Source organism: Hyperolius riggenbachi, chromosome 7 (genome assembly GCF_040937935.1).
Source record: "Hyperolius riggenbachi isolate aHypRig1 chromosome 7, aHypRig1.pri, whole genome shotgun sequence".
NCBI classification, from domain to species: Eukaryota; Metazoa; Chordata; class Amphibia; order Anura; family Hyperoliidae; genus Hyperolius; species Hyperolius riggenbachi.
Window position 1 is genome coordinate 275,650,827 of NC_090652.1, and position 24,425 is coordinate 275,675,251.

At 43.6% G+C, this 24,425-nt stretch overlaps 1 protein-coding gene across 12 annotated transcripts in view; it reads right to left on the bottom strand.

Annotated features, from left to right (window-relative positions):
* The window catches only part of FMNL2 (formin like 2), a 313,595-nt gene that overhangs the window by 60,319 nt on the left and 228,851 nt on the right, over positions 1–24,425 (bottom strand). For all 12 annotated transcript variants that reach the window (XM_068245776.1, XM_068245780.1, XM_068245775.1 and 9 more), the window contains 6 exons: positions 21,122–21,215; positions 13,387–13,461; positions 10,097–10,207; positions 4,542–4,691; positions 3,254–3,355; positions 887–1,232 (listed from right to left, as the gene is read on the bottom strand). In XM_068245776.1, coding sequence (XP_068101877.1) covers positions 887–1,232; positions 3,254–3,355; positions 4,542–4,691; positions 10,097–10,207; positions 13,387–13,461; positions 21,122–21,215 — 878 coding nt within the window. The remainder of the gene's footprint in view (positions 1–886; positions 1,233–3,253; positions 3,356–4,541; positions 4,692–10,096; positions 10,208–13,386; positions 13,462–21,121; positions 21,216–24,425) is intronic.

Genomic DNA, 24,425 nt, shown 5'->3' on the forward strand with positions numbered 1-24,425 from the left:
TGAATGATCCTCCGGTCCCCCACCGTGGCATAGTTTCCTTACCTGCACGACTCTAGCGCGTCCTCGTTCACACTCCCATTGACGGGAACGTCCTGCGCAAGCACAGTACGAGAATACCTCAGCCTGTGCAAGATGGTGCCGGCGAGGGGAACGAGGACGCGCACGGCCAGGCGCAGTGGGCGATGAGTTCCGATAACACATTTTTTTGGACATTACAGGTTTCCTATAAGGCTGGCTTTACATAAAATGTTTGCATTGTGGTGGGGATGTGATGCACCTACACCACAACGCAAAAAAATGACTAACATATGACCCTGCGGCAGAGTGTGCCGACACAGTCATATGCATAGGCCAAGTCTCATTCAGGCAGTGGTCTACCAATAGAGGATGCAGAAGTTACATCTGCACTGGGGCCCTTGGACCAGAGGGGCCCACCAGGGCCATCAACCATGGTATTAGCTCTTCAACGTAGTGTTGCTGGTAATGATCACCACTAAATATGCTCTGAATAGTGGTAATCATTAACAAACTATTCCCCTCCTCTGCATACAACTCTCAGACTGTGGATGTCCTAGGCAGGATTTATTGTGCATTATTTGTTATGTATACAATGCTTGGGAGGCCCAATATAAAACTTGCACTGGGGACCAAAGCTCCTCCTCAGCTACACCACTGTTGAAGGACTATATCTGAAATACAGTATGGACAACCTGCAACCATTTAATGACCCTTTCAGGTGCCCAATATCATCTACTGCCAAACATCACCTTGTTATGCCCCTAGCTAATGATTTCCTGGCACCGGAAGTGACGTTATGTTAATAGGAATGCATAAGATACGGTGCTTAGTAATGCTTTTAGAAAAACAAGGAACGTCATGCTATTACCTTCACCCGATTCTGAAGGTAGAGGTGGAGGAGTTGGTGTTGAAGAGATGGGCACTCCTGATACACCTGTAGATGCTCCAGTTGGCACAGCATTTCCAGCCAATGGGACACCAGAAGCAGCTGATACTCCTGGAACCCCCTCAGGCCCCAATGGTACAGTCCCAGATGCCACCAGTGGCATGATAGATATATCTCCATCGCCTTTCTTCTGAATTTTAAGAGTCCCCTGTTTTTCCAACTCGTGGATCTTTCTCTCCAGAGTGGATTGTCTCTGAATGGCTTCCTCCTTCTCCTTGACCATTTTCCGTAACGTGCTGACTTGCGTGTTGGCATCTTTGCAGACATCCTGTATGGAAACAAAACAGGACATCTGAGGCATGACCGGCAGAGGACAACCAAGGTTCATATCAGGATACAGGTCACTAATAAAAGGATTGATGGGGTAATGGAGAGTCTTATTGGGTCGTTATATTGTCTCCAATCACTGATGCACAAGTCAGTTTACCACAACGTATCATTATAGCCCATTTTTATCATCTGAGGTGGCAGGCAGGTATCTGAGCTAAAAAAAAAAAAGAGTCACTGAAGAGCAGGGGAATTATTGAGACAAGTTCAGGAGAAGCTTTCTGCTAAATGATCCTTTGAGAGAACGTACAGCCCTTCACACATTATACTGGCATCTACACATACTATGAAAGACAACATTGCCATAGGTGACTTACAGTTTTCATTTACTTATAACACTGTAGGAATTAATCCAATTATTTTGTGTTGAGTGTCCCTAAAAGACCATTATCGCAAACAATGATAACATTTCAAATACATACAAAATATATACAAATAAGAAGCATGTTTCTTCCAGGGTAAAATGAGCCATACATTACATTTCTCCTATGTTGCAGTCACTTACAGTAGGTAGTAGAAATCTGACAGAAGCGACAGGTTTTCGACTAGTCCATCTCTTCATGGGGGATTCTCAGCATGGCCTTTATTGTTTATAAAGACACTCCCTGAAAAGGATTTATATGAAGACTAGTAGACCCAAGCCATTTAAAAAACGGGCTCTAGGATCTGTTTCTTGCCCGTCGCATGTTACTGCGCACGCGCGCGCACACCCACCGCTTACCCGGTCACCCGCTCGCCCGGCTCCGTCCTCCTGTCTCTGTGATGCTGGGTCCAAAAAGCATGGACCAGCTACACAGAGACAGCACACACAGGGACACAGGGGTTTTATTATAGAGGATGCTGGCCAGCCTCCCTGCTCACCGTACACTTTGTTGGCAGTTGAACGGAGGAACTGCCATTCACTAAGTGCTTTTGAAAATACAGAAAACTCAGAGAGCCCCCCCCCCCATGAGGAGATGGACTACGTTGTGTCAGATTATATTCCCTACTGCAAGTGACAGCAACATGGAAGATTAGTAATATATGGTTCATTTTACTTTGGAAGAAACTTACTTATTTGTTTAAGTTTATATGTATTTTCAATTTTACAATTTTTGCGATAGTGGCCCTTTAAATTCTTGAATGTAAATAATTAAAGTGTACCCAAGGCAATATGTGACATGATGAGATAAACATGTGTATGGACAGTACAAAACATATTCATAACTAGGCTGTTTTACTTGTTTTATTTTGCTGCCTGAAAGAGTTAATTTCTAGGCATGGAAGAGACAACAGCTTCTGTCTTGTCGGTACCTTGTCAGGAATATAGTAATCAACACTGATAAAGAAAGTACAGCCATAAAAGTTTTCCTGGCAGAATACAGCTTGAGGGCAGGGGAGAGATAAAAATACATGAACTATTGACCTTTTTTGCTAACTCATTCAACCTCCTTTGTAAATGTTTAAATATATAAAAAAAAAACTGGGATACTTAAAAAAGTAGGAGGATAAATATAATTGTTTATCTGATCAGTTCATTTTTCACCTTGGGTTCACATTAAGCAGCCCTTTAAAACGGTTCAGCACAGACCATTCCTCTCTACAGCAAACAATGCCATTATCTAGGAGACAGAACAATGGTGCAGCTGATTCCTGGGCTACAATAGAATGTAAAGGGCTGTGCGGTCTGAGCAGTGTGGAGGAATGTCTGCGGTGTTAAACTTTGCTTTGTCCCTTTCAGCTCAGTGGCTTCGTGTTTTGTCTCTCAGCCACACAGCGTTGCATTGTACTGGGCAGGTCAGTGGCAGCTCTATACACCTAATACCCGGCCGCAGAGGACTGGGCCCAGCCGAGCGGCGACAGCTTAGGTTTCACCTCATTGTGGCCGTCACCTGGGCATAAAGGGCGCTCTGTGTACATACAGGGTGATCTCACTTTGCACGCCATTCACAAAGTGTAATGTGGAGACAATGAGAAGCCTACCCTCGCAATTTCCAGTTCTTTATGTCTCTGCATGAGCTGTTTTTCCAGTTCTACAATTTTCGCCATCGCTTCATTTTCTGTATCCAAAAGCTTTTCAGAAATCTGAAGGCAAAGAAAATAATATTTCATTAGTATGAAGTTTATTTACAGTGTTGGTTCACATGGACAACTGACAGCATCCATGCACGTCGTTTACCGCCAGGATCCACCGTGTCCAGAATTGAGATGAATGGCAGCGTTCATCTCAATGCATTTACCGTTGATTGAGCAATCACCGCGGTCGACTTAGTGGCAGAAAAGTGAAGTGGCCCTAAAGTAAACAGGCCCTAACATCCCTTCTTCTTGGAATGGAGGAACTAACATCAGGCAGACACCTGCAGTAAGGAATAGAGCAGACCTAATCTGTCCATTTTTCAGGGGAACTTTCCAAATAGCGAACCCAATTTCGTGCATGCCCTACGACGCATGGCAGGAAGTTGTGTTTTGGCATGACTCAGCGGCGCTAGTACTAATTAACCCGACAGGAAATTGATTGCGTCACGTGATGAAATGTTCCCAGGGGCGTTACAGCGCGACGCACACTAACGCATTGCTTGATGTGAAAGGTAAAATGAAAGTCAGTGGACTTTCATTTTACCTTGAAAATCTTGCACGATTGACACAATATTGTCGACACCGGAATTACAGTGATTCCCCGCAGTCAGGGACGGATCTAGGGGGGGGGGGGGGGGGGGAAGCGGGTATCTTGCCCCAGGCGCAGTTTGTTGAATTCTTAAAAAGGCGGCAAAATTTGGATGGGGAATGTCAGTTTAGGCGCCAAAACCTGACCTTGCCCCAGGCGCAACTTGGTCTAGATCCGTTCCTGCCCGCAGTGCTGCTATAGCCGTAATAAACATTGCGGTCTATGGCGGCACCCAGGTCAGGAGCTACGGGGTGCTGTGCAGGCGCCAAGATGGCCTGACTTGTGAATCAATCCCTCTCTGATCACATTCAGGAAGGGACTGATTGTTTTCCCACATTGGGTGTTGGCTTTACATTTTCTTATGTGACAATAAGTTTAGGTTTGGTCATAGTAAAATATTGTTATAAATTATTGCCATTTTACTATTGGAATTACCCAGTGACTCATAGTGGTATATCGGTCATTTAACGATATTCTACTTGCGGCTTGTCCTGGTGGGCCCAGATTACTGCTGCACCCTTTTTTAAATGGACGCCACCCTCATCGCCCTTCTCCCTCCAGAGAAGGACTCTGCAGTCTTCCTGAGTGCTCTGCGCCTTCTCTTACATGAGAGATGTTTTCTTCCAGTTCTTCCACCCTCTCCAGAGCTGCATTCTTGGTCTCTGCATCCTCCAGCAGGGCGCCCACATCAAACACATTATCCAGATAGGCCTGAATCTGGACCTGAAGCTTGTCACTCTCCGTATGCTTCAGTTTCTGGAAGGCAAAAGGATGGAAGGAATTAAAGAGGAACTGTAACCAACGATTGACATCATCCCAGTCAGTAGCTGATACCCCCCTTTCCCAAGAGAAATCTTTACCTTTTCTAGAGTAGATTATTAGGGGGGGTCTGTATGGCTGATATTGTGGTGAAACCCCTCCCACAGTGTGGTGTCATGACCATGCGCGCAAGTGGGAACCCGAGCCTAACACAAAAGTGTGTGCAGTTGGGACTACTTTTAATCTACACCAGAGGTTCACAAACTTTTTTGGTCAAGGGCCGGGTCAACATACTTCAGACTGCTGGGGGGCCGGAACATACATAAAATATCGAAAAACATTACATTGACTCTAGGTATTGATTTCCCCCTAGTCATGCCTGGAGGAGAACTCCCAGCAGCAGCTATTCAGTCATGCGGCGCCCGAAGAACGCCTTTGTGGGCCAGACAGTGAAACATACCCAGTTGACAACCTGCCATACATTTGGACAGCAGTGTCACCTGATGCAGAATTTGATTGGAAGCCAGCAAATGATTGTTCGCTGCCTTCTATAGTATGTGGATGGGGGGTGCCAGCACTGATATTCAATCTGCAGGCCACCGATAATGAAAAGTGCAGTGGGCAGCATCTATGTTATTTTGCGTTTGGGGGCCAGTGAAAAAGCCTAAGGCCCGGTTCACATTAGCGTTCCCTGTCCGGATTTTCCTGATCTGATCCGGACCGTATACTGTACAAACGGAACGTACGTTCCGCATAGCAATGTAAAGGCTATGCAGACGTTCACATGCGTCCGTTCCGTACAGAACAGAGCCGGATCGGATCCGGACTCCGGACACTTTTCCAACATGCGCTATTTTTTGGTCCGGCTCATCCGGCCCACGCACCCGGACCGGAGCCTGACTGCACCATCCGGATATAGAAAACCAATGGGAAACGGAAGCACAGAACACACTGGAGACAACACCGGACGTTCTACCCCACTTCCTATGCGTATCATAGCGGCCATTTCGGATGGGGACACATGGGCCCAGCATATCTGGAGTGGAGCAGCAGTGACACACGTGCTGGAGCTGTTTTGGCAGTATGTCGGGAGGTGGAGGTGAGACCTACAGCAGAGGACCTGATTCTACATGTGCACCAGGTGCACCTTCTGCAGACCCCAACAAATTTGAAGGTATTTTTTTTTTTCCCCCCACGGATCCGGATGGCAGCCTGAAGCAGTCCTGATGCAAACGGACCGGATCCGGATCGGAACCGTACAGTTCCAATCCGGATCAGGTCCTGATACGATCCGGATCCGGTCCGTTTGCATGCCAAAACACAAGTGTGAACGGGGGCCTAAGGGGACCGCATTCGGCCCGCGGGCCTTAGTTTTAGGACCACTGATTCACACTATGACCTGGATAACTGAAGGCTTTCCGTCCTGCAGGAAATATTTTGTTACCCATGAAGTTTAGATACATTCTTAAAGAATAATTATAAGTTCCCCAAATCCCAGCCTGACTGCTGCAGTGTGTGATGACTGCTTTTGTCCTATGCTGTGATTGGAATGCTCCCTGGCTGCCCGTTTACAGACACTTCCCTGCATCAGCAGCCTGTGCATCATCCATCAAACTCCCACCTGCTCTGACAGACTCCATATGCCTCTCCCTGCAGGACCCCCACTACTGCCCAGCCCTGCATGTGACTGCCCAGTCCCAGATCAGCATACATCTGCTCCAGTCTCTGTCTGCTGCAAATCTTTATCACTGAAGGTAACTTCTATAATTATTATTGTGTATTTATTTATGGCACTGTCATCTCTCGCAGTGCTTTACAGCGTATAACCATATCAATATTATGTATTTTACCTTCATATGCTCAGTTTATATTACCCAAGTTTTCTCAGGGACTTTCCTGCCCTGGACTGCCAAGCAATCTCTTCTTTGATCCAAGGCCCAGGCAGTCTAGGCCACACCCCCTTCCCATAAGGCACTGCAGGTAGGTGAGAGCCTAAGTATTAGTAAAGTGGTTCCCCGCATCCATCCCTATGAGGGGGCGGCTGCAATAGCGGCCAACAGTCATTCTGATACTCCAGCTGAATTAAGATATTTTCATATACTGGAACCAGATGGCGTTAAAGTGGACCTGAACTCTTGCACAGGACTGAAGGAAACAGAGAGAAATGCACCCTGTATGTATTTAGTGAGTTTAGCCTGTCTAATTCCCCCTCATCTGTGACTAAACTGTAATTTGATCTTCAAGCTGTGTCACCAGTTTGTAAACACAGGATGTTAACCCTATGTCTGCTTCCATGAAAGCAGGATGTAGACACACTGCTGATTTATTGCAGGATTTGTAACAGCTGTAATAAAGAAATGTTTTTCTTTATAGGTTATTATGCTCATTGCCAATGTTGTGATGCCAAAGACTGGCACAGTATCTTTACCATTATCCTAGCCTGGCATTTTCAATAGACTAAGGGCCCATACACTGGTCGAATTCAGACATCGATCGATAGATCGATTCTATAGAATCGATTGGTCGATCAGAAATCGATTCTGTCGAATTAGCAATTCGATCGATTTGCAGGCGATTTCGATTGATTTTGATGGATTTGATCTATCTGACAGGTTGGAATCTAGGTTGATCTGCGGCTGGCAGCAAATCGATGGCCCATAGAGTTGCATTGGATCTAATGGTCCAATAATGCATTTAGATCAATTTCCTATAGATTTCAAATATGTTCCTAGTGTGTGGCACACATCAGATTTAACTTGACAGGCATCTGACAGAAATCTATCTGATGATCGAATCTGCTGCAAATCTATAAGTGTATGGCCACTTTAACATGAACATGTTGCCCCTGTCCTCGTCTGCTGGCACCAGGTGGCAACAATCACATCTGAAATGACATATTTCCAGCCTGCCCCGGTGTGTAGCGACATGCTCCAAATGCACACGGAGGGTTTAGGGGGAAACATGCTTAATAAATGCAGCAGACAAGTCTTCACAACAATAACGGATGGAAAACCCCAATCAGAGGAAAATATGCTTTTCAAAGAAGTAATCCGTTTTATAATGGGTGAGCATATTTTGTTTTAATTACTACACTGCATGTTCAAACGTGCCGTGTGCTCCTATTGTGACTCAGCCTATCCAGCTCTGTGTGCAGCCACAATTACTCACTGTCAGATCATGTGGAAGTGTACCGGCAGTGTCACCACTAAGTGACCAGTGACCGGCAGTGTCACCACCTAGGGACAGGAGGTCTGCTGGAAACTGTCACTGTGATACTGGGGCATGCCTTCCATTCACTCTGTCTGTCATATGTCTGCTCCATCCATCCATCTGAAGGTGGCCAGTAACAATACAATTTTCTGAATGAATGTTTACAAGCGATTTTTCATATGAACCATCAGAAATGATTGTTTGGGACCACCAACGGAAAAAAAAATCATAACCAATCTGATCAGATTAATGATATCGATCTGATTTTCGGATCAATTCTGTCAATCTGATCAGATTGGTTATTAGTAAATGATCATTTGGCAAATTGTAACGTTACTGGCCACCTTATTGTATGTCTATCTATCTTCTGTCTGGCTGCACTATCTATCTATAGCTAAGTACACACATGCGAGAATTTACGCCAGTCGGGGAATCAAGAAACGATCCTTCAGATGGCAATTCATGGAACGTTGCTGTACAGACACATCCCTAGCCTTGAGGCTAGCAATGCGTTCTGTAGCTGTGGTGGGGGTGGAGGGCCATCGGTCTGCAGAAGATGTAGCGGCTTCAATGGGTTGATGGGTTTGTAAAAAGCATTGCTAATAGTCATGAGGGGTCATTAAAAATCTGACAGCATGAATCTTTAACAATACCCAAGCAATATCAACTGGCGGCCGCTGCACACACATAACGATTGGCTGAAACGGTGATTATTGGTTAACGGTTATCGTACGTGTGTACGTATCTTATCATAAGTCGGCTCTATCTATCTGTCTGTCTCTCTCTCTATCAGATTGTAAGCCTTTGGGCAGGGTCGTCCTCCTCTTGTGTCCTACCTGATTACGCACCTCCATTACTGTGAACCCATGCTATGTATCTGAGTGAACCTAACTTGCCTAATCTCCATGCTCCATCCAGTGACTAACTAAGCATTACCTTATACTCATACTGTGCTGTGTGATCTGGTCTTTCTTGTATTCCTGTATTGTCATATTGCTGTATGTCACCCCTAAATATTGTCTGTAACCTAAATTAATGTCCAGCGCTGCGTAATATGTTGGCGCTTTATAAATACAATAAATAATAATAATAATAATAATAATAATAATAATATCAGCCTATCAATGGGATGGCTGCTTTATCTATCTATCTGGTGTATGCACTAAACTGCATTAGGACCCTTTCTCACTACTAGCATTTTGCAATCAGATTGTGAAATCACAAACGCAGCGCAGTCACGCCGTACACCTGAGGGATTGCATCCCGATCACACCGGAATCACAGTAGTAGAAATTGGGAAGAAACACATTGCATCGCAGCGCGATCGCATTTCTTACTGCGCAAAGTCTAACCGCACGATAAGTACAGGGTGATAAATGACATCACGTGTGTGCATTACACTCTACTCATCCTGCGAAGACTTTGCACACATTATTCTGCTTAAAGGACATCTGTGACGAAAATCTTAACATTTAAAACACATGTAAACATATACAAATAAGAAGTAAGTTTCTTCCGGAGTAAAATGAGCCATACATTACTCTTCTCCTATGTTGCTGTCACTTACAGTAGGTAGTAGAAATCTGACAATACCGACAGGTTTTGGACTAGCCCATCTTTTTATGGGGGGGGGGAGAGGGGGTTCTCATTGTTTTTTTTTAATTTTTAAAAGCACTTAGTGAACGGCAGTTGCTCCATCCAATTGCCAAAAAAGTGTGCAGCGAGCAGGAAGGCTGGCCAGCATCTCTGTATAAATCCTTTTCAGGGAATGTCTTTATAAAGAATAAAGGCCATGCTGAGATTCCTCTATGGAGAGATGGACTAGCCCAAAATCTGTCGGTAATGTCAGAATTCTACTAACTACTGTACGTGACAGCAACATAGGAAAAAATAATTTATGGCTCATTTTACTCTGGAAGAAATGTACTTCTTATTTGTATGCGTTTTAAAATTTAAGATTTTTGTGTCAGTTCCTCTTTAATGCAATTTAGTGCATAAGTATCCAACTATTTATCTGTAGAATGTTGGTCTATGTGTCTGTGTATTACTGTCTATCTATCTATCTATCTATCTATCTATCTATCTATCTATCTATCTATCTATCTATCTATCTATCTATCCATCCTCCCCTAACAATAACAAATGTAATACAGTAAATATAAAACACACACACATAAAGAAGTCATACTTACATCCAGGTATTCATCCAAGGCGAGTTTGGTGAACTCATACTGGAGATGGACTCGGAAGTTCATGTCCTCCACTGAGTGCACTACGATGTTGATGAACTGCATACACGCCACCTGCAGCAGCACGGCAAGAGTTAAGTCATTAGTGTTAGTGCAGAGTGTGCAGAAAAGTTTGGTAAAGTGTACAGCTCCCACTGATACAACCCCCCCACCCCCCCACCCCCCCCCCCGTCCCTGACATTCCCTATTACCTTCTCTCATCCTCAGTACACTTTTTAACATTCCTTTACAGCATGAAAGCCCAGCGCTGCAGGTTATATTTATAGCAATAGATATGCATGAAAGTAGCTTTTATAGAGTGTCAGATGAAGGCAGCAGTCCTTTACATAATGACCCATTTCACTAATGCACAGTGTTACCTACTGAAGTGCGACCATTTGCCTGCCTGTACTCCCATTACAGCTGTACCTCCAGCCACAGGTATGAATAGCACAGCTTTCAGGATAAAACACAGAATTGTCATCACTAGATCCAGCCACTTTCATCCAAAAACTGCTGTACACAAATCAGTATGCTCTCTGATCCTAAGAATTTCCTTCATAATGCTTGAAATACAAAGGGGCAAACAGCCCTCAGTATTAAGCTGGCCACTAACGGTCCAATTTCTAGAGAAAAATCGTTCGAGCGATCAGAAATTCTGATCGGATTGGTTGTAAATAATCTCCATTGGTGGACACAATCGATTATGAACGAGTGAAAAAAATGTCGCCCGAATGAATTTTCGTCGAACGAAAATTTGGATTTTCTTGGTGGTCGTGATAGATAGGAAGCAATGATTGGTTAGTTGATGGTGTAGTGAACAATTTTTCGTCCGATCAGAATTTCTGATCGCTCGAACGATTTTTCACTAGAAATTGGACCGTTAGTGGCCACCTTAAGATACATTTTGTATCTAAAACTGACAGAGAATATTACAGCTGAGAGGAACAGCTGTGTGAGGAATCACATTGCTCCTAGTACTTGTCCTAATGTGTGCTACAACATACAGCATTTAAAAATAAATGCATACATCGATAGTATTCCTTTAACCATAGACTTCAGCTGATTGTGCTTACATTTGAAAAGAGGAGCTTTCCCCTACAAGGAACACCCACCTTGTGACTGTCATAGGAGTACTCTAGGTTGGGGAAAGGTATTTTCATGCAAATGGCTAAAGAGGATGCAGTGTCACCCTGTGTGCTACTACAGTGACTGTATTGTCTACAAGCCGCTTACACTTGTCTGCAAAGCCGGACACAGGCCTCAAGAGCACTTTGCAGTTATGAAATATATTTTGCCTCTATTTAAGATTTCATGTAACTATCCTTTAGGGCCCTTTTCCACTAGCAATCGCTAGTGTTCACGCTAAACGCTATCGATTGCGATTCAGCAAAAGTACAACATTTCCCATCGGTTTCCAGGCGATTGCGATCGCGATTTTGCTATGCAATGCACTGCATAGCAAAATCGCGGCAAAAATCGCGCGATAGTGGAAATTACCTACCGCGATTCCTATGTTAAAAAGCAATCTGTAGCGATTTTAAAATCACTAGCATTTTGCGATTCAGCATCGCAATCGCCGCTAGTGGAAAAGGGCCCTTAGGCCTCTTTTTCACGGGCAGTTGAGCTGTGTGCTTCGCAAGCAGTTGCCAGGCAGCAGTGAGCAGTTACCAGGCAGCAGTGAGCAGTTGCCAGGCCGCAGTGAGCAGTTGCCAGGCCGCAGTGAGCAGTTACCAGCCAGCAGTGAGCAGTGAACAGTCACCAGGCAGCAGTAAGCAGTTACCAGGCAGCAGTGAGCAGTCACCAGGCAGCAGTAAGCAGTTACCAGGCAGCAGTGAGCAGTCACCAGGCAGCAGTAAGCAGTTACCAGGCAGCAGTGAGCAGTCACCAGGCAGCAGTGAGCAGTTACCAGACAGCAGCAAGCAGTTGTGAGAGTTTGAGAGGCATTTCACTGCTTATCAAGTGCCCGTGGAAAAGAGGCCTAAATGAGGTGCTGATCAGTGTTCCTCTCACTTCAGTTGTCCTTTAACCCTCTTCTGGTACCATAATCAAGACTTCAGATTTGTTTGAAAACTTTGATAACGCCTTTACTTGGTAACTTGAAAGGAAGCGGAAAGCTTTTTCCCTTACAGCCAAACTCTATTTGAACATTTGAATTATTAATTGCTATTAATATCAATGCATAATTCATTCTATCAGCTATATTGCCGCACAGGCATGTATAGCGCCGGCGCCGCAAGCATAATAAATTATACACTAGATTTTATATCTGTAGCGTATGTCTTCCTAGTCAATGTAACATTTGGCGCTAGGAAACCACATGTGTCATGGTCCATTTCCAGAGGTTCCCCCAGCAACAGATGTCTGGTTACCACTCTGTAATACCACCACACACTAGCCTATCAGAATCCTCGGTTTGTTGGTCAGGTGACTGCCTCTCCTGTTCAGACTGTTAGCAGATTCTGTTATAGAATACTGGGCTATAAAATGACAATACTGTCACTGTGTATCACAACAGGCAATAATGAAATGTCACTGAAGCATTTACAGGAATGATTGTTCTGGCTCTTGCTTGGTGGGCGCCATCTTGCCTTTGCCTGTTAAATTGGACCTGAACTCTTGCACAGGACAGAAGAAAAACATAGAGAAATACACCCTGTATGTAGAGAATTTGGCCTGTCTAACTCCCCCTCATCTGGTAAGTAAACACAAGTGTAATTTAATCTCTCAGTTTTGTCAGCTCAGAATCTTGGCAGCCTCATCAGAGCAGCTAATTTGTAAACATAGTATTTTAACAATATGTCTGCTTCCATGAAAGCAGGAAGTAGACACATGGCAGTTTTATTGCAGGAGCTGTATAAGTTGTAAAAAAAATAATTCTTTAAATGTTAACCTGTTGCTTATCTTTTAGAGCAGAGAGGAAGTTCTGAATTCGCATTCCCTTTACGCACCCTTTGGGCTCTGGCCCACTAGACCACTTTTAGTCACGCTTTGGAATTGCCGGAGAATTCAAAAACGCTAGGCATTATGAAAGCTAATAGGGGTGACCCTAAAGGAGCGATTGTGATTAGGGAAATCGCAGGGACTGTAGCAGGTTTAGAGCGATTGAGCTCCGATACAAAAGATGCAGGAAAACCGCTGTGCAATCTCTGCACACAAGTGATCTTGCAGCGATTTCTCTAGCGGAGCAAAAAAAAAAAAAAAAACAACAACAAAAATTGCAAATCACAATCGCTCTGCAAACACAATCTCACCATAAAGTCTATGTTGTTGTCTTCATTCCTGAAATGTTCCATCAGTTTTTCAAATCGCTGCTTTTCAGCACAAACCTAGAAGAGAAAGAAGACTAGTCAGACACAGAGGAAGAAGAGGACCAGTCAGACACATAGAGGAAGAAGAGGATCAGTCAGACACATAGAGGAAAAAGAGGACCAGTCAGACACAGAGGAAAAAGAGGACCAGTCAGACACATAGAGGAAAAAGAGGACCAGTCAGACACAGAGGAAGAAGAGGACCAATCAGACACATAGAGGAAAAAGAGGACCAGTCAGACACATAGAGGAAAAAGAGGACCAGTCACACACAGAGGAAGAAGAGGACCAGTCAGACACAGAGGAAGAAGAGGATCAGTCAGACACATAGAGGAAAAAGAGGACCAGTCAGACACATAGAGGAAAAAGAGGACCAATCAGACACAGAGGAAGAAGAGTACCAGTCAGACACATAGAGGAAGAAAAGGGTCAGACACAGAGGAAGAATAGGACCAGTCAGACACACAGAGGAAGAAGAGACCCTGAAAGGTCACTGTAGTAATAATGCTACCTTTTGCAAACCTTTGTACCCACTGAACGTGTAGCATTTGCCAAACTAATCTCATAATTTCTTATGGAATAGACAGCTTTATTTATATCATCACAGAACCCTCTTTTTTTTGGGGGGGGGGGGGGGGAGTGACTACTTTACACTGTGCAGCCCCCTGTCTGCAGATGGATTCAGAATTTTCCCAACTAGCTGTTGAAACCCATCTTTGTATTTCTTACTTTCTTTTTTTTTAATCTATAAATCTAATATTGCATAGGGGGCAGTTTCTCTCCATGGTGCGGAATTTGCGCTCACTGTGAAAACGCTGACTCATCACTAGTAATGTTTAAGTGTTTTCTAGGCAAAATAAAAAAAAAATCAACATGTATAGAGAAGACCTTATACTCACCTGCCCAGTAAGGATCCTGGTAGTCCCCAGTCCTACTCTCCATTCTTCAGCACCACACTGAAGGAATGTATCCATCTAAAAAGGGCGCAGTAGTTCTGAGCGCCGGGGGAAAGCCCCTGGTAGAATATCGGTAAAATTACTGATATTCTACTTTTGGGCAATGGCTAATAGCATAGTAGAATTTCTGTGATGTTTAACAATATTTTACTATCATTGAACCTTACCCTATACTTACACTAACCCTCCCTCTACTAATGCTTAACCCTAACGATGACAAACACCCAATTATTTAAAGGAAGACTACAGCAAAAAAAAGGTCAGCATTAAAGTCTGACAGAATTGACAGGTGTTGGACTAGTCCATCTCCTCATGGGGGATTCTCAGGGTTAAAAGCATTAACTGAATGGCAGTTGCTAAGTCTAACTGCCAAAACAGTGTGCAAGTGAGTTGGGAGGCTGGCTTGTCTCTTACTAGTTAGACTTAACTGCCATTCAGGATAATGCTTTTGCTTTAAAAAAAAAAAAAAGCCCTGAGAATCTCCCAGGAGGAGATGGACTAGTCCAAAAACTGTCGGTCCTGTCAGATTTTAACTGCTTACTTCTTTCACTATAGTGGTCCTTTAAGGGCCTGAGCCCACTGATGCAGTTGTGTCCGCTTTTCAGTTACACTTCAATGTTACAGATGCTGAAAAGCGGACAGAAGCGGATACAACTGCATCAGTGGGCTCAGGCCCTAACAAAAGCCTGATTTGATACAAAAGGGCAACAATTAGACAGGGACAAAAGTGGAGCTTCTATTTAAAAATTAAAATCTGATTTGGTGCGTGGGCCACTAACGAAACCCCCCCCCCCCCCCCCATTTGCTTATTTTTTTTACAGAATTCATTTGAAGATTACTTAGTCCGTGTTTGCCCATTGTAAAATGTTTCCTCTCCCGCATTTACATTTTGAAATTTATCACTGGTTTTACTTCTGCCAGGTGATCTGTACAGAATGTTCGTTACTGAGAGTTCTATGCACAGAGGGAGATATTGCTTGCTTGGCAGTTGGAAAAAAAACGTTACATCTCACAACAATGCAACCAGGTTCACAGACCGATATCAGCTACTGATTGGGATGAAGTTCAATCCAGGGTTACAGTTCCTGTTTAAAAAGAAAAACTTTAACCAAGGATTAAACGTCACCCCAATCAGTACCTGACACTTCTTTTCCCGCAAGTAATATTTTCCTTTTCTCAAAGAGATCATCAAGAACATCTGTATGGCTGATATTGTGTGAAAGCCCTCCCACAGTGTGATGTCATGACCATGGTCCTGACAGTTTCCTCTCTGAGAATCTGGTTGCATTGTGGGAAATAATGACTGTTTCTAACTGCCAAGCAAGCCTATCTACCTCTGTGGAAGGTTCGTTTACAGAGAACTCTATGCACAGAGATCACCTGACAGGACCAAAGATGTCACCACCTGTTATACATTTTAGAATGTAATTCAGGGAGAGGAAAGCTTTTACAGTGGGCAAACACTGACTAAATAATTAATAAATTAATATTATAAAAAAAGCAATTTTATTAATTACCTTATTTGTACTACAGTTTCTCTTTAGTGTTGATGACTCCCTTGAAAAACAAGGCTTGTATTCAGCCTTCCACTCAATTTTATATTCAGTTATTATATTAATGCAGAATTATAACAGATTGTAATTAAAAAAAAGTCTCCCCTTGTCTCCAGAAAGAACAATCATATAAACATGCCACAAGGAAAGCAATAGACAGCGACATAAACAAGCTGCTTTATTGTAACAAAGACTCATTCCAGGGAGATCCTCTATATTTAGCGCGGATGACAGTGTGACAACTCCTAACCGCAAAACAATAAATCCCCCGTGTATTTTTGTGTGGTTGCCATGGAGATACCGGTTATTTCATGCAAATAACGCTAATTAAAATATAGATGGCACAGCCATTCGGAGACCTCTCGTCTCCTGCCCACTTCTGCCGACTGAGACGGGCACTCCTAGCCACAGCGGCCGCAGATACGTCTGTTTTACATCCAGCCTGAGTAATGGGATACATTTATTTTCTAGTGTTTAAATTAAAGAATCCCCTTTATTCTATGGTATCTAAACAAGGAACAGCATGCAGTGACCCGGGAGCCAATCAGAAACTGTCTTACTGCAATGTGCATCACATATACTAGTGAAAGCTATTTTCAGAATGGTTACTATGGTTTATTATTGCTGGTACACACCACGCAATTTCCCGGCAGATTGACAGTCAAATCCATTATATACAGGTCCGGTCTGATTTCAAATTGTTTTTCTAATGGATTTTGTAAAGAGGTAATCGGAAAATCGATCAGAAAAATGATCGGAAAAGAGATCAGCCTGATCGGAAATAATCGATTTGACCATCAATCCGACAAAAAATTGCATGGTGTGTGCCAGGCATTATACATCAACCTGTTCTTAGCATTTTAGGTATTCTTTACCAGGGGGTCTGATGGGAGAAGAGTGAGAGAACCAAGGCTGTGGAGTCGGGATTTGAGGAGTTGGAGCAATTTTAGGTACATGGAATCAGTGGTTTCATAAACTGAGGAGTTGCAGTCAGATGATTTTTGTACGAACTCTACAGCCCTGGAGAGAACAGACAGATTTCCTATGGCTCAGAGCAATCAGAACCTTCATTTAGATTTCAATTCTGGCATGTAATGTAAAGCTCAACCGCCGTCTTTTACAGTGAGCAAAAATCTATCGATTTTAAAAAGTTGAACGACAGTTGTCATGTGTAGACGTGTGGACGACTGAGCGGGAATATAGATAAGAAACGGCAAACGACAGATAAGAAGAGGTTGAATCGTTCCAGTTGTCGGATTGATTTTCGAAACGGCGGCGAGAAGTCATTTGAAACTTGGTAAGGTGTACAGAAATCTAGAACGTTTATGCTTCAACCAAAGTCGTTCTGCCTCTCCGGAAGTTGCGTTGCAGCTCTTTGCTACATTTGTTATTAATTGCATGACGTGCGTACGTTTGTATGTTATGGTTGGTGGACGTCCTGTTAACCTTTTTTCTTTTGATAGACAAATTTCTTTATTTATTGCTTTGGTGTTCTCATTTGGCATTTTGAAGTATTTGTTTTTCTTTCACAGTGTTTCGTTTTCCTGCGGTGTATAATGAAATTGTAATGTAATTATGTAATTTGACATGTAGTTATGCAATATGTCATTTTATTTATATATTTATAAAAGAACTTTGTGGTACGTGAAATACATCTATAATACGTTTAAATTCCTTTCTGACGTATCACGGCATGTCATACAAAACGCAAACAGGAAACACGTCACGATGTACGGAGTTCGTCCACGACAACGGTCGTTTTGCCATACAATTATCGACTATGGTAAAATGTAAATCATGTGTCTTTAGACAGGTTGCTTGTTTTGTCGTGCGGTGTGTATTATTGTCGTGTACACGTCAAGGCGTATCTTTTTGTCGTTTAAGTTCGTCTTGTCGTTTGTACTGAGCGCTTTTGGTTGAGCGTGTGTATGGGGCTTCAGGCTACAAAGAAGCTGATTGGTTGCTATGAACAGGAAAGATCTTTTTTTTTTTTCACGGTTTGCATTATTGGGACAGGCATCATCACTGGAGGAAAAGTAGAACCAAAGAAGTTCCAGCTATTAAATAAACACAGGATTCTATCTGGTTGTTCTGGGGAACTGCTGTAATTCTCCCTCAGTTTTCCTTCCACCCAGGTTGAGAAATCGGGCAGAGTGGGTGTGGCAACATACATAGCCATCACTCGATGCAGACTGAACAAAAGAAAGTGCTCTTTGTGTTTGAATCTGAACAGAGGGCTCTGTTACTTGCCCATACCCCAAAGACCGATTACCGATATATTTCAGCATAAAATCAGAGATCAGCCTGGCCCTGCTGTCTCCGCTGGCCGCCTCCCAAAATGTTCCCCCAGGTGTCGTGCTAGCCTTCTCCGCTGTTGGGCCTCGTGGTCACCACGAGCGCCTGTATATCACGTGACACCAGGCGCGTGTAGTGACATCACATGTGTGCCTGGTACCATGTGCTGACGGCGAACACTGGAGGCAGGAGTTGCGAGACTTTACACTGCACATGGGGTCGGTCGTCGCGATATCGCATGCCGTTACTGCCGTGCACCCGATCAAGCACTTATGACCAAGATTTTCCAGCATGTCCAATCAATCCTTTCCACCTAGAAATCGATTAGAAGATTAATCGGGCGACCATGCCCCGGTACCGATTCTGTCCAACGTCCACCCTCATGCCACGCAGGCGTGCCAGGCTCGAAGGACTCACGGACACAGGAGGATATAGAGACAGGGCATTCATTATATAGGATTATTGCTCCCGCCGTGGACTGCTGCTTGCTCTTGCGCCTCTCGTACTCCCCCCTCCTCTCGCCATGGAGCTGAACAGGCTGCTCAGCTATAGCCCGTTTCTATGGTGATCGTTTATAAAACCGTCATACAGAATGATCATTGCAGACCCGGTGACTTTATTTTGTATGTAGTTTTAGGTATAAGTGGAATTTGCTGCTTGCAGCATTTCTGGAAGGCCTCCACCATACTATTCACGTGTTCCCTGTACATGCAGCCTGCTTTCACCAAGCGTCCGTCATTCATCAGAAAAGATTACCTGGCCTGTTGCCAAGAGCTTCATGACCCGGCCCCACAGAGAATACATTCCTCCGGGGGATCAGCTTATTATGTCTTGTGTAACCAGGGAATTCAGTCATAGCTGCAGCACAACATGGAGAAATACTCTCTGCAGACTCAGACCTGTGACAGCTCACACAGCAGAACATGGCAGCACACTAGGATTAAAGCAGGACTCCAGACTCAAAGGTCGCCTCAGTCCTGTGCAACATTCTGAAGCAGGGGTGTAACTAGAGGGGAGGAGCCCCTGCGATTGCAGGGGGGGGGGCTAGAGCTGTGGGCGGCCCAAATACTAACCTTCCCTTCCTCTGATACAGAACAATACTCCAGATCAGGTGTTTTGTGGCTACAGTTGTTACGGGTATGAAGATCTTGAAGGCCACACTTGTTTCATGACCCTTACAAGATGGGCCCCAAGGCTGTGAAGGGCAGGCAAGGGAACATCAAAGTTTCGTTGCCTGGCAGTCCTGCTGCTCCCCCTCCCCCCATGTTCCCTTGCCTCCCCTTGGTGCCCTTCCCATCCTGCTGATCTCTTCGGCTGCAGTAGTGTCTGGGCCACACACCTGAAACAAACTTGCAGCTAAACCAGTCAGACTTCAGTCAGAAACCTTTGATCTGCATGCTTGCTCTTCGCATCTATAGCTAAAAGTCTCACTTCAATATTATCAAATCGGATAAAAATCGGTACCGCCAAGAGCATGTCCGATCCATGATGCAATCGATTTTTGGGCTGAAATTTTTTGCATGTAGCGATTGGGCATACTGCAAGATGTCGGGCTGTCGTGGTCAATCAGGTGCGCGTTGGATTTGGTGAGCGGTACTGGGATGAACGACAAACGCAACGAAACCCCCGGCACTGTGTATAAATGGTACCCCCCGTTGTGTATTTACACATAACCTGTCCTATGTTGCCCGCCTCGCGGTGCCCATTCGTCTTCCGCTTCCTGCTCCTCCATTGGCGCTTCACACGTCGTCTGCGTTTAGTGCGTGATGCATGTGACCTCACACACAAGCAACGCGCTTTACGCCAGTGACGTGTGAAGCGCAAATGGAAGAGAAAGAAGCGGAAGACAAATGGGCAACATAGGACAAGTAATGTAAAAAATGCACACTTGGGGAGGGCGGCACATTTAGATACAGCTCCAGGGTCTTTGTTGTGTTTGTCGCCCATGCACATGCCGCTCGCCATTACCAACGCGCACCCGATCGACCACAACAGCCTGACTTTTTGCAGCATGTCTGATCGCTACATGCAAATGTATACACTAGGGGGAAAGCAGAGAGACGGCGGACTCAGCCGATACCAGAGAGATTTCATGCTGAAATTGATTGGGAATCGGCCTGTGCTGTATGGGCATCCGACAGATCCCTCTCCAATCATATTCCATCAGAGAGATTTGTCCCTTGGTTGAATCTGCCCATCATCGCTGGATGTATGGGCATCTAATGCTGGGAACGCACGATACGTTTTTTCCGCACAATTCTCCGCTCGATCATTTTTCCACTCGATTCTCTCATCGTTTTTCTTATCTTTTTTTCCATTCACTTCTATGAGAAATCGAGTGGCAAAACAATGGAGCGGAATATCGGATATGACGGAATTTATCAATTGAACGCATCTATCAAGCGGGAAAACGAAATGTGTGTTCCCAGCGTTAAAGAGGCAGAGGATCAGCAGGACTGCCAGGCAATTTGCATTGTGTAAAGGTAGATAAATATGGCAGCCTCCGTATCCTTCTCACCTCAGCTGTTTTGGACGGCTGTGCTTCATTTTTCCTCACGTTACTCGCTCTGTCCCGAACATCGGATAAATGTTGCCTGAACTGAACAGCGTATGCAGCTCCTCCGTCCAAACATCAGAGCGATATTTAGAACAAAGGAAATCTTCAAAGCGGCGAGCACCAGCCACAGAGACCCATAAATAATTATCAATTACGTCTATCATAAAGCTTTAATTTCTCTCTGTGTATTTACAGGGAGGGATGAGACTCATCAAAACCAGCTCTGTTCAGAGAAAAGAAAACCCCAAAATAAAACACACACAGACACGGTCTCCTCTCCGCATCAAACGGAAGACAAGAGCCATCATTCTCGTTACCTCCTTGAAGTTATCAAACGCCGCTAAGATGATTTCATGTCCTCCGCGGACGAGGCAGACGGCTGCTAGCAGCTCTAGTACAAGTGCTTTTGTTCTGTAGAAAGGGAATAGAAGACAAAAGTATTTCAGAAATTGGTGAGAACAAGGAGATGAGGATTAAAGAAGAACCGTAATGACATAGAGTAGAATTTAGTCCTAATTTAAGATAACCATTTTTACATTAAGCATTTAGGTTTCAGCATCAGAAACACTTCCTATAGCTATATATTGCCGTATATTGCTATGTAGCCCCGCCCTTCCAGTGATGCTTAGCCTAGGTTATGATGTCACGCAGCGATCTGCTCGAGATCACTTTGGGAGATCAGTTGTTTCTGTTAAAGTGAACCTCCGGACTAAAAATATACTCAGCAGAACTGAAAAGGCTTGGTGTTTCTTTAACAGTTTCACAGCATCAGAACTTTGTTTTTCTTACCAAAGCATCATTTTTAGCTGCATTTTTAGAGAAGCTCCACTCATCAAAGAAAAAAAGCCCGGGCTTTTTTTCCCTGATGCTGTGCAGAGCATGATGGGATTTCCTATGTTGTTATTCATGCTGCCTAGCAACTGGGAGAGGTGCTCAGGACACAGGACAGTTGGAACTGTGTCTCATGCTCCCTGTCACCTCCTTTCAACCAAAAAGATGGCTGCCCTCATGAAATCAAACATTTGCCTGTTCTTTTAAAACAGTGTTTGTAAGAGATTATATTACCTATCTATTTTAATTAACATAACTAATGTAACTTAATGACAGTATGTTTGTTTAGGCTGGAGTTCCTCTTTAACTTTGGAACACACAATAAACATTTCTACAGTGGTGCACCTTGCCAGCAGTAAAGATGTCCCCACCTGTGATGAATGCAAAGCAAACCTTAAAGTGGATCCGAGATAAACTTTTACTCATTGCATAATTGTGTTCCTTTCATATAGTTTATAAGGCAATCCTCAAGCCAAATACATTTTTGGGGGGGTTTTAATACTCAAATCCCCTATAAATTAAAACAAGCCTCGCCCACAGCTTCTCCAGTGCCTTGGCACTTTGAGACAGATGTAGCAAGCGCTTATGGGAGCTTAGTCTAGGCAGGAGGAGGTGTTACTAGCCAGAGATTTCAGAGGCAGAGGGGAGGAGGAGAGGGGAGTGAAGTTTTCACAGGCTGAGGGCAGGAGATACAGATCAGCTTGCCTGTGTGTAATGTGACAAACAGAAGATGGCCGCTCTCATTGTATCACAGGAATAAATAATCATAAACTGTTTGCAGCTAGATTTGCTGTGTAATCTAAACCTCAGATAAGACATATAGACAAGTTACTTGTTATAGTTAGTTTTTCATCTCAGATCCGCTTTAAACAAAAAAATAAATAAATAAATAATGATATAATGAATTGTATGCGTAGTACGGATAATGAATAGAACATTAGCAGCAATGAACGGAGTCTCATATTTTTATTTTCTGCTCTATAGCTATTTTAATACCATTGCATCCTTCTGTCATATTTGCAGTTTAGAAACCACACTCTATTAAAGGGAAAACCAAAGCAAGAAAAAAAATGACCATTTGAACTTTCCTGCAGTAAAACCTTATCCCAATCTGTCTCTCACTGTTTCTTAACTGTTTAAGTGCTTCAGAAAACAGGATTGTATTCGACCCAAGTTGGGTCCAATAGTTCAGAGAAGCTCTTTGGTATAGATCACTGAAGTTTCTTTAACTCTTCCTGTACTGGAACACAATATGGGACTCTTTTCTTTGCTACAAATGCTCTATTTATTATTATTATTATATAGCGCCGACATACACAACAGAGTATATATTGTCTTGTCACTAACTGTCCCTCAAGCTAAATACAACAATTTGGGGAGCACCATCCATAACATTGGTACAGTCCTATCTATAATTTTGGAGGAACCCTGACATGTGCAGAATGGCCAATAAGATACAATATTACACAAAAAGACACCAGCTATGGCCTCAATGAACCGCACCACATCAGACATGAATCATATAGAAAAAAGTTACATCCTTTATTTATCAATCCACAAACAATTAAAACATACTTAAAAACAGGTGGGGAATAGCATGTAAACCCAGATTGTCGGAGAACCGGCAGGAATTTGAAGTGCTAATATTGTGTGTGACACACCACTAAGGGTGTGAACCATAATTGGTGACACACTGATGTAATGAGTGAACGTTGGGGCTGCAAAATACACAGCATAAATAGCAAAACAAGGGACCAAAGTGCAAAGTGCATACAACAATGTATAATTAAACAACAATCATGAAAAAACACATACATAAAACCGCTGAGGTGATCACTGTATAACTGGATGTAATACAGTGGAATAACAAACAACAACTGATCAATATCAAACCAATGTTCAGATAGAGTGAAGGAGAAATCCCCTGAAAATGTAAGGAAAATGTAAGGCAAGTAAAGAGTAATGATAGACATGTTAGTGAAACATGTACCCAATAAAGTGAAGAAACCTACCAGTAATGAAGTAGCTCCACGGGTCCCCCACCGCTGCTATCGCGATTCGCCACGTTATGTGGCTTTCTCAAAGCGGTTTTATGTATGTGTTTTTTCATGATTGTTGTTTAATTATACATTGTTGTATGCACTTTGCACTTTGGTCCCTTGTTTTGCTATTTATGCTGTGTATTTTGCAGCCCCAACGTTCACTCATTACATCAGTGTGTCACCAATTATGGTTCACACCCTTAGTGGTGTGTCACACACAATATTAGCACTTCAAATTCCTGCCGGTTCTCCGACAATCTGGGTTTACATGCTATTCCCCACCTGTTTTTAAGTATGTTTTAATTGTTTGTGGATTGATAAATAAAGGATGTAACTTTTTTCTATATGATTCATGTCTGATGTGGTGCGGTTCATTGAGGCCATAGCTGGTGTCTTTTTGTGTAATACTAACTGTCCCTCAGAGGGGCTCACAATCTAATCCCTACCATAGGCATATGTCTATATCGTGTGGTGCATGTATCGTAGTCTAGGGCCAATTTTTTGGAGGAAGCCAATTAACCTATCTGTATGTTTTTGGGGATGTGGGAGGAAACCGGATTACCCGGAGGAAACCCACGCAGACACGGGGAGAACATACAAACTCCTTGCAGATGTTGACCTGGCTGGGATACAAACCGGGGACCCAGCTCTGCAAGGCGAGAGCACTAACCACTACGCCACTGTGCTGCCCTATTTCTTAGCTGTACTACACATACAATTTATTATAAGTTTATTTTCACATCAGGTT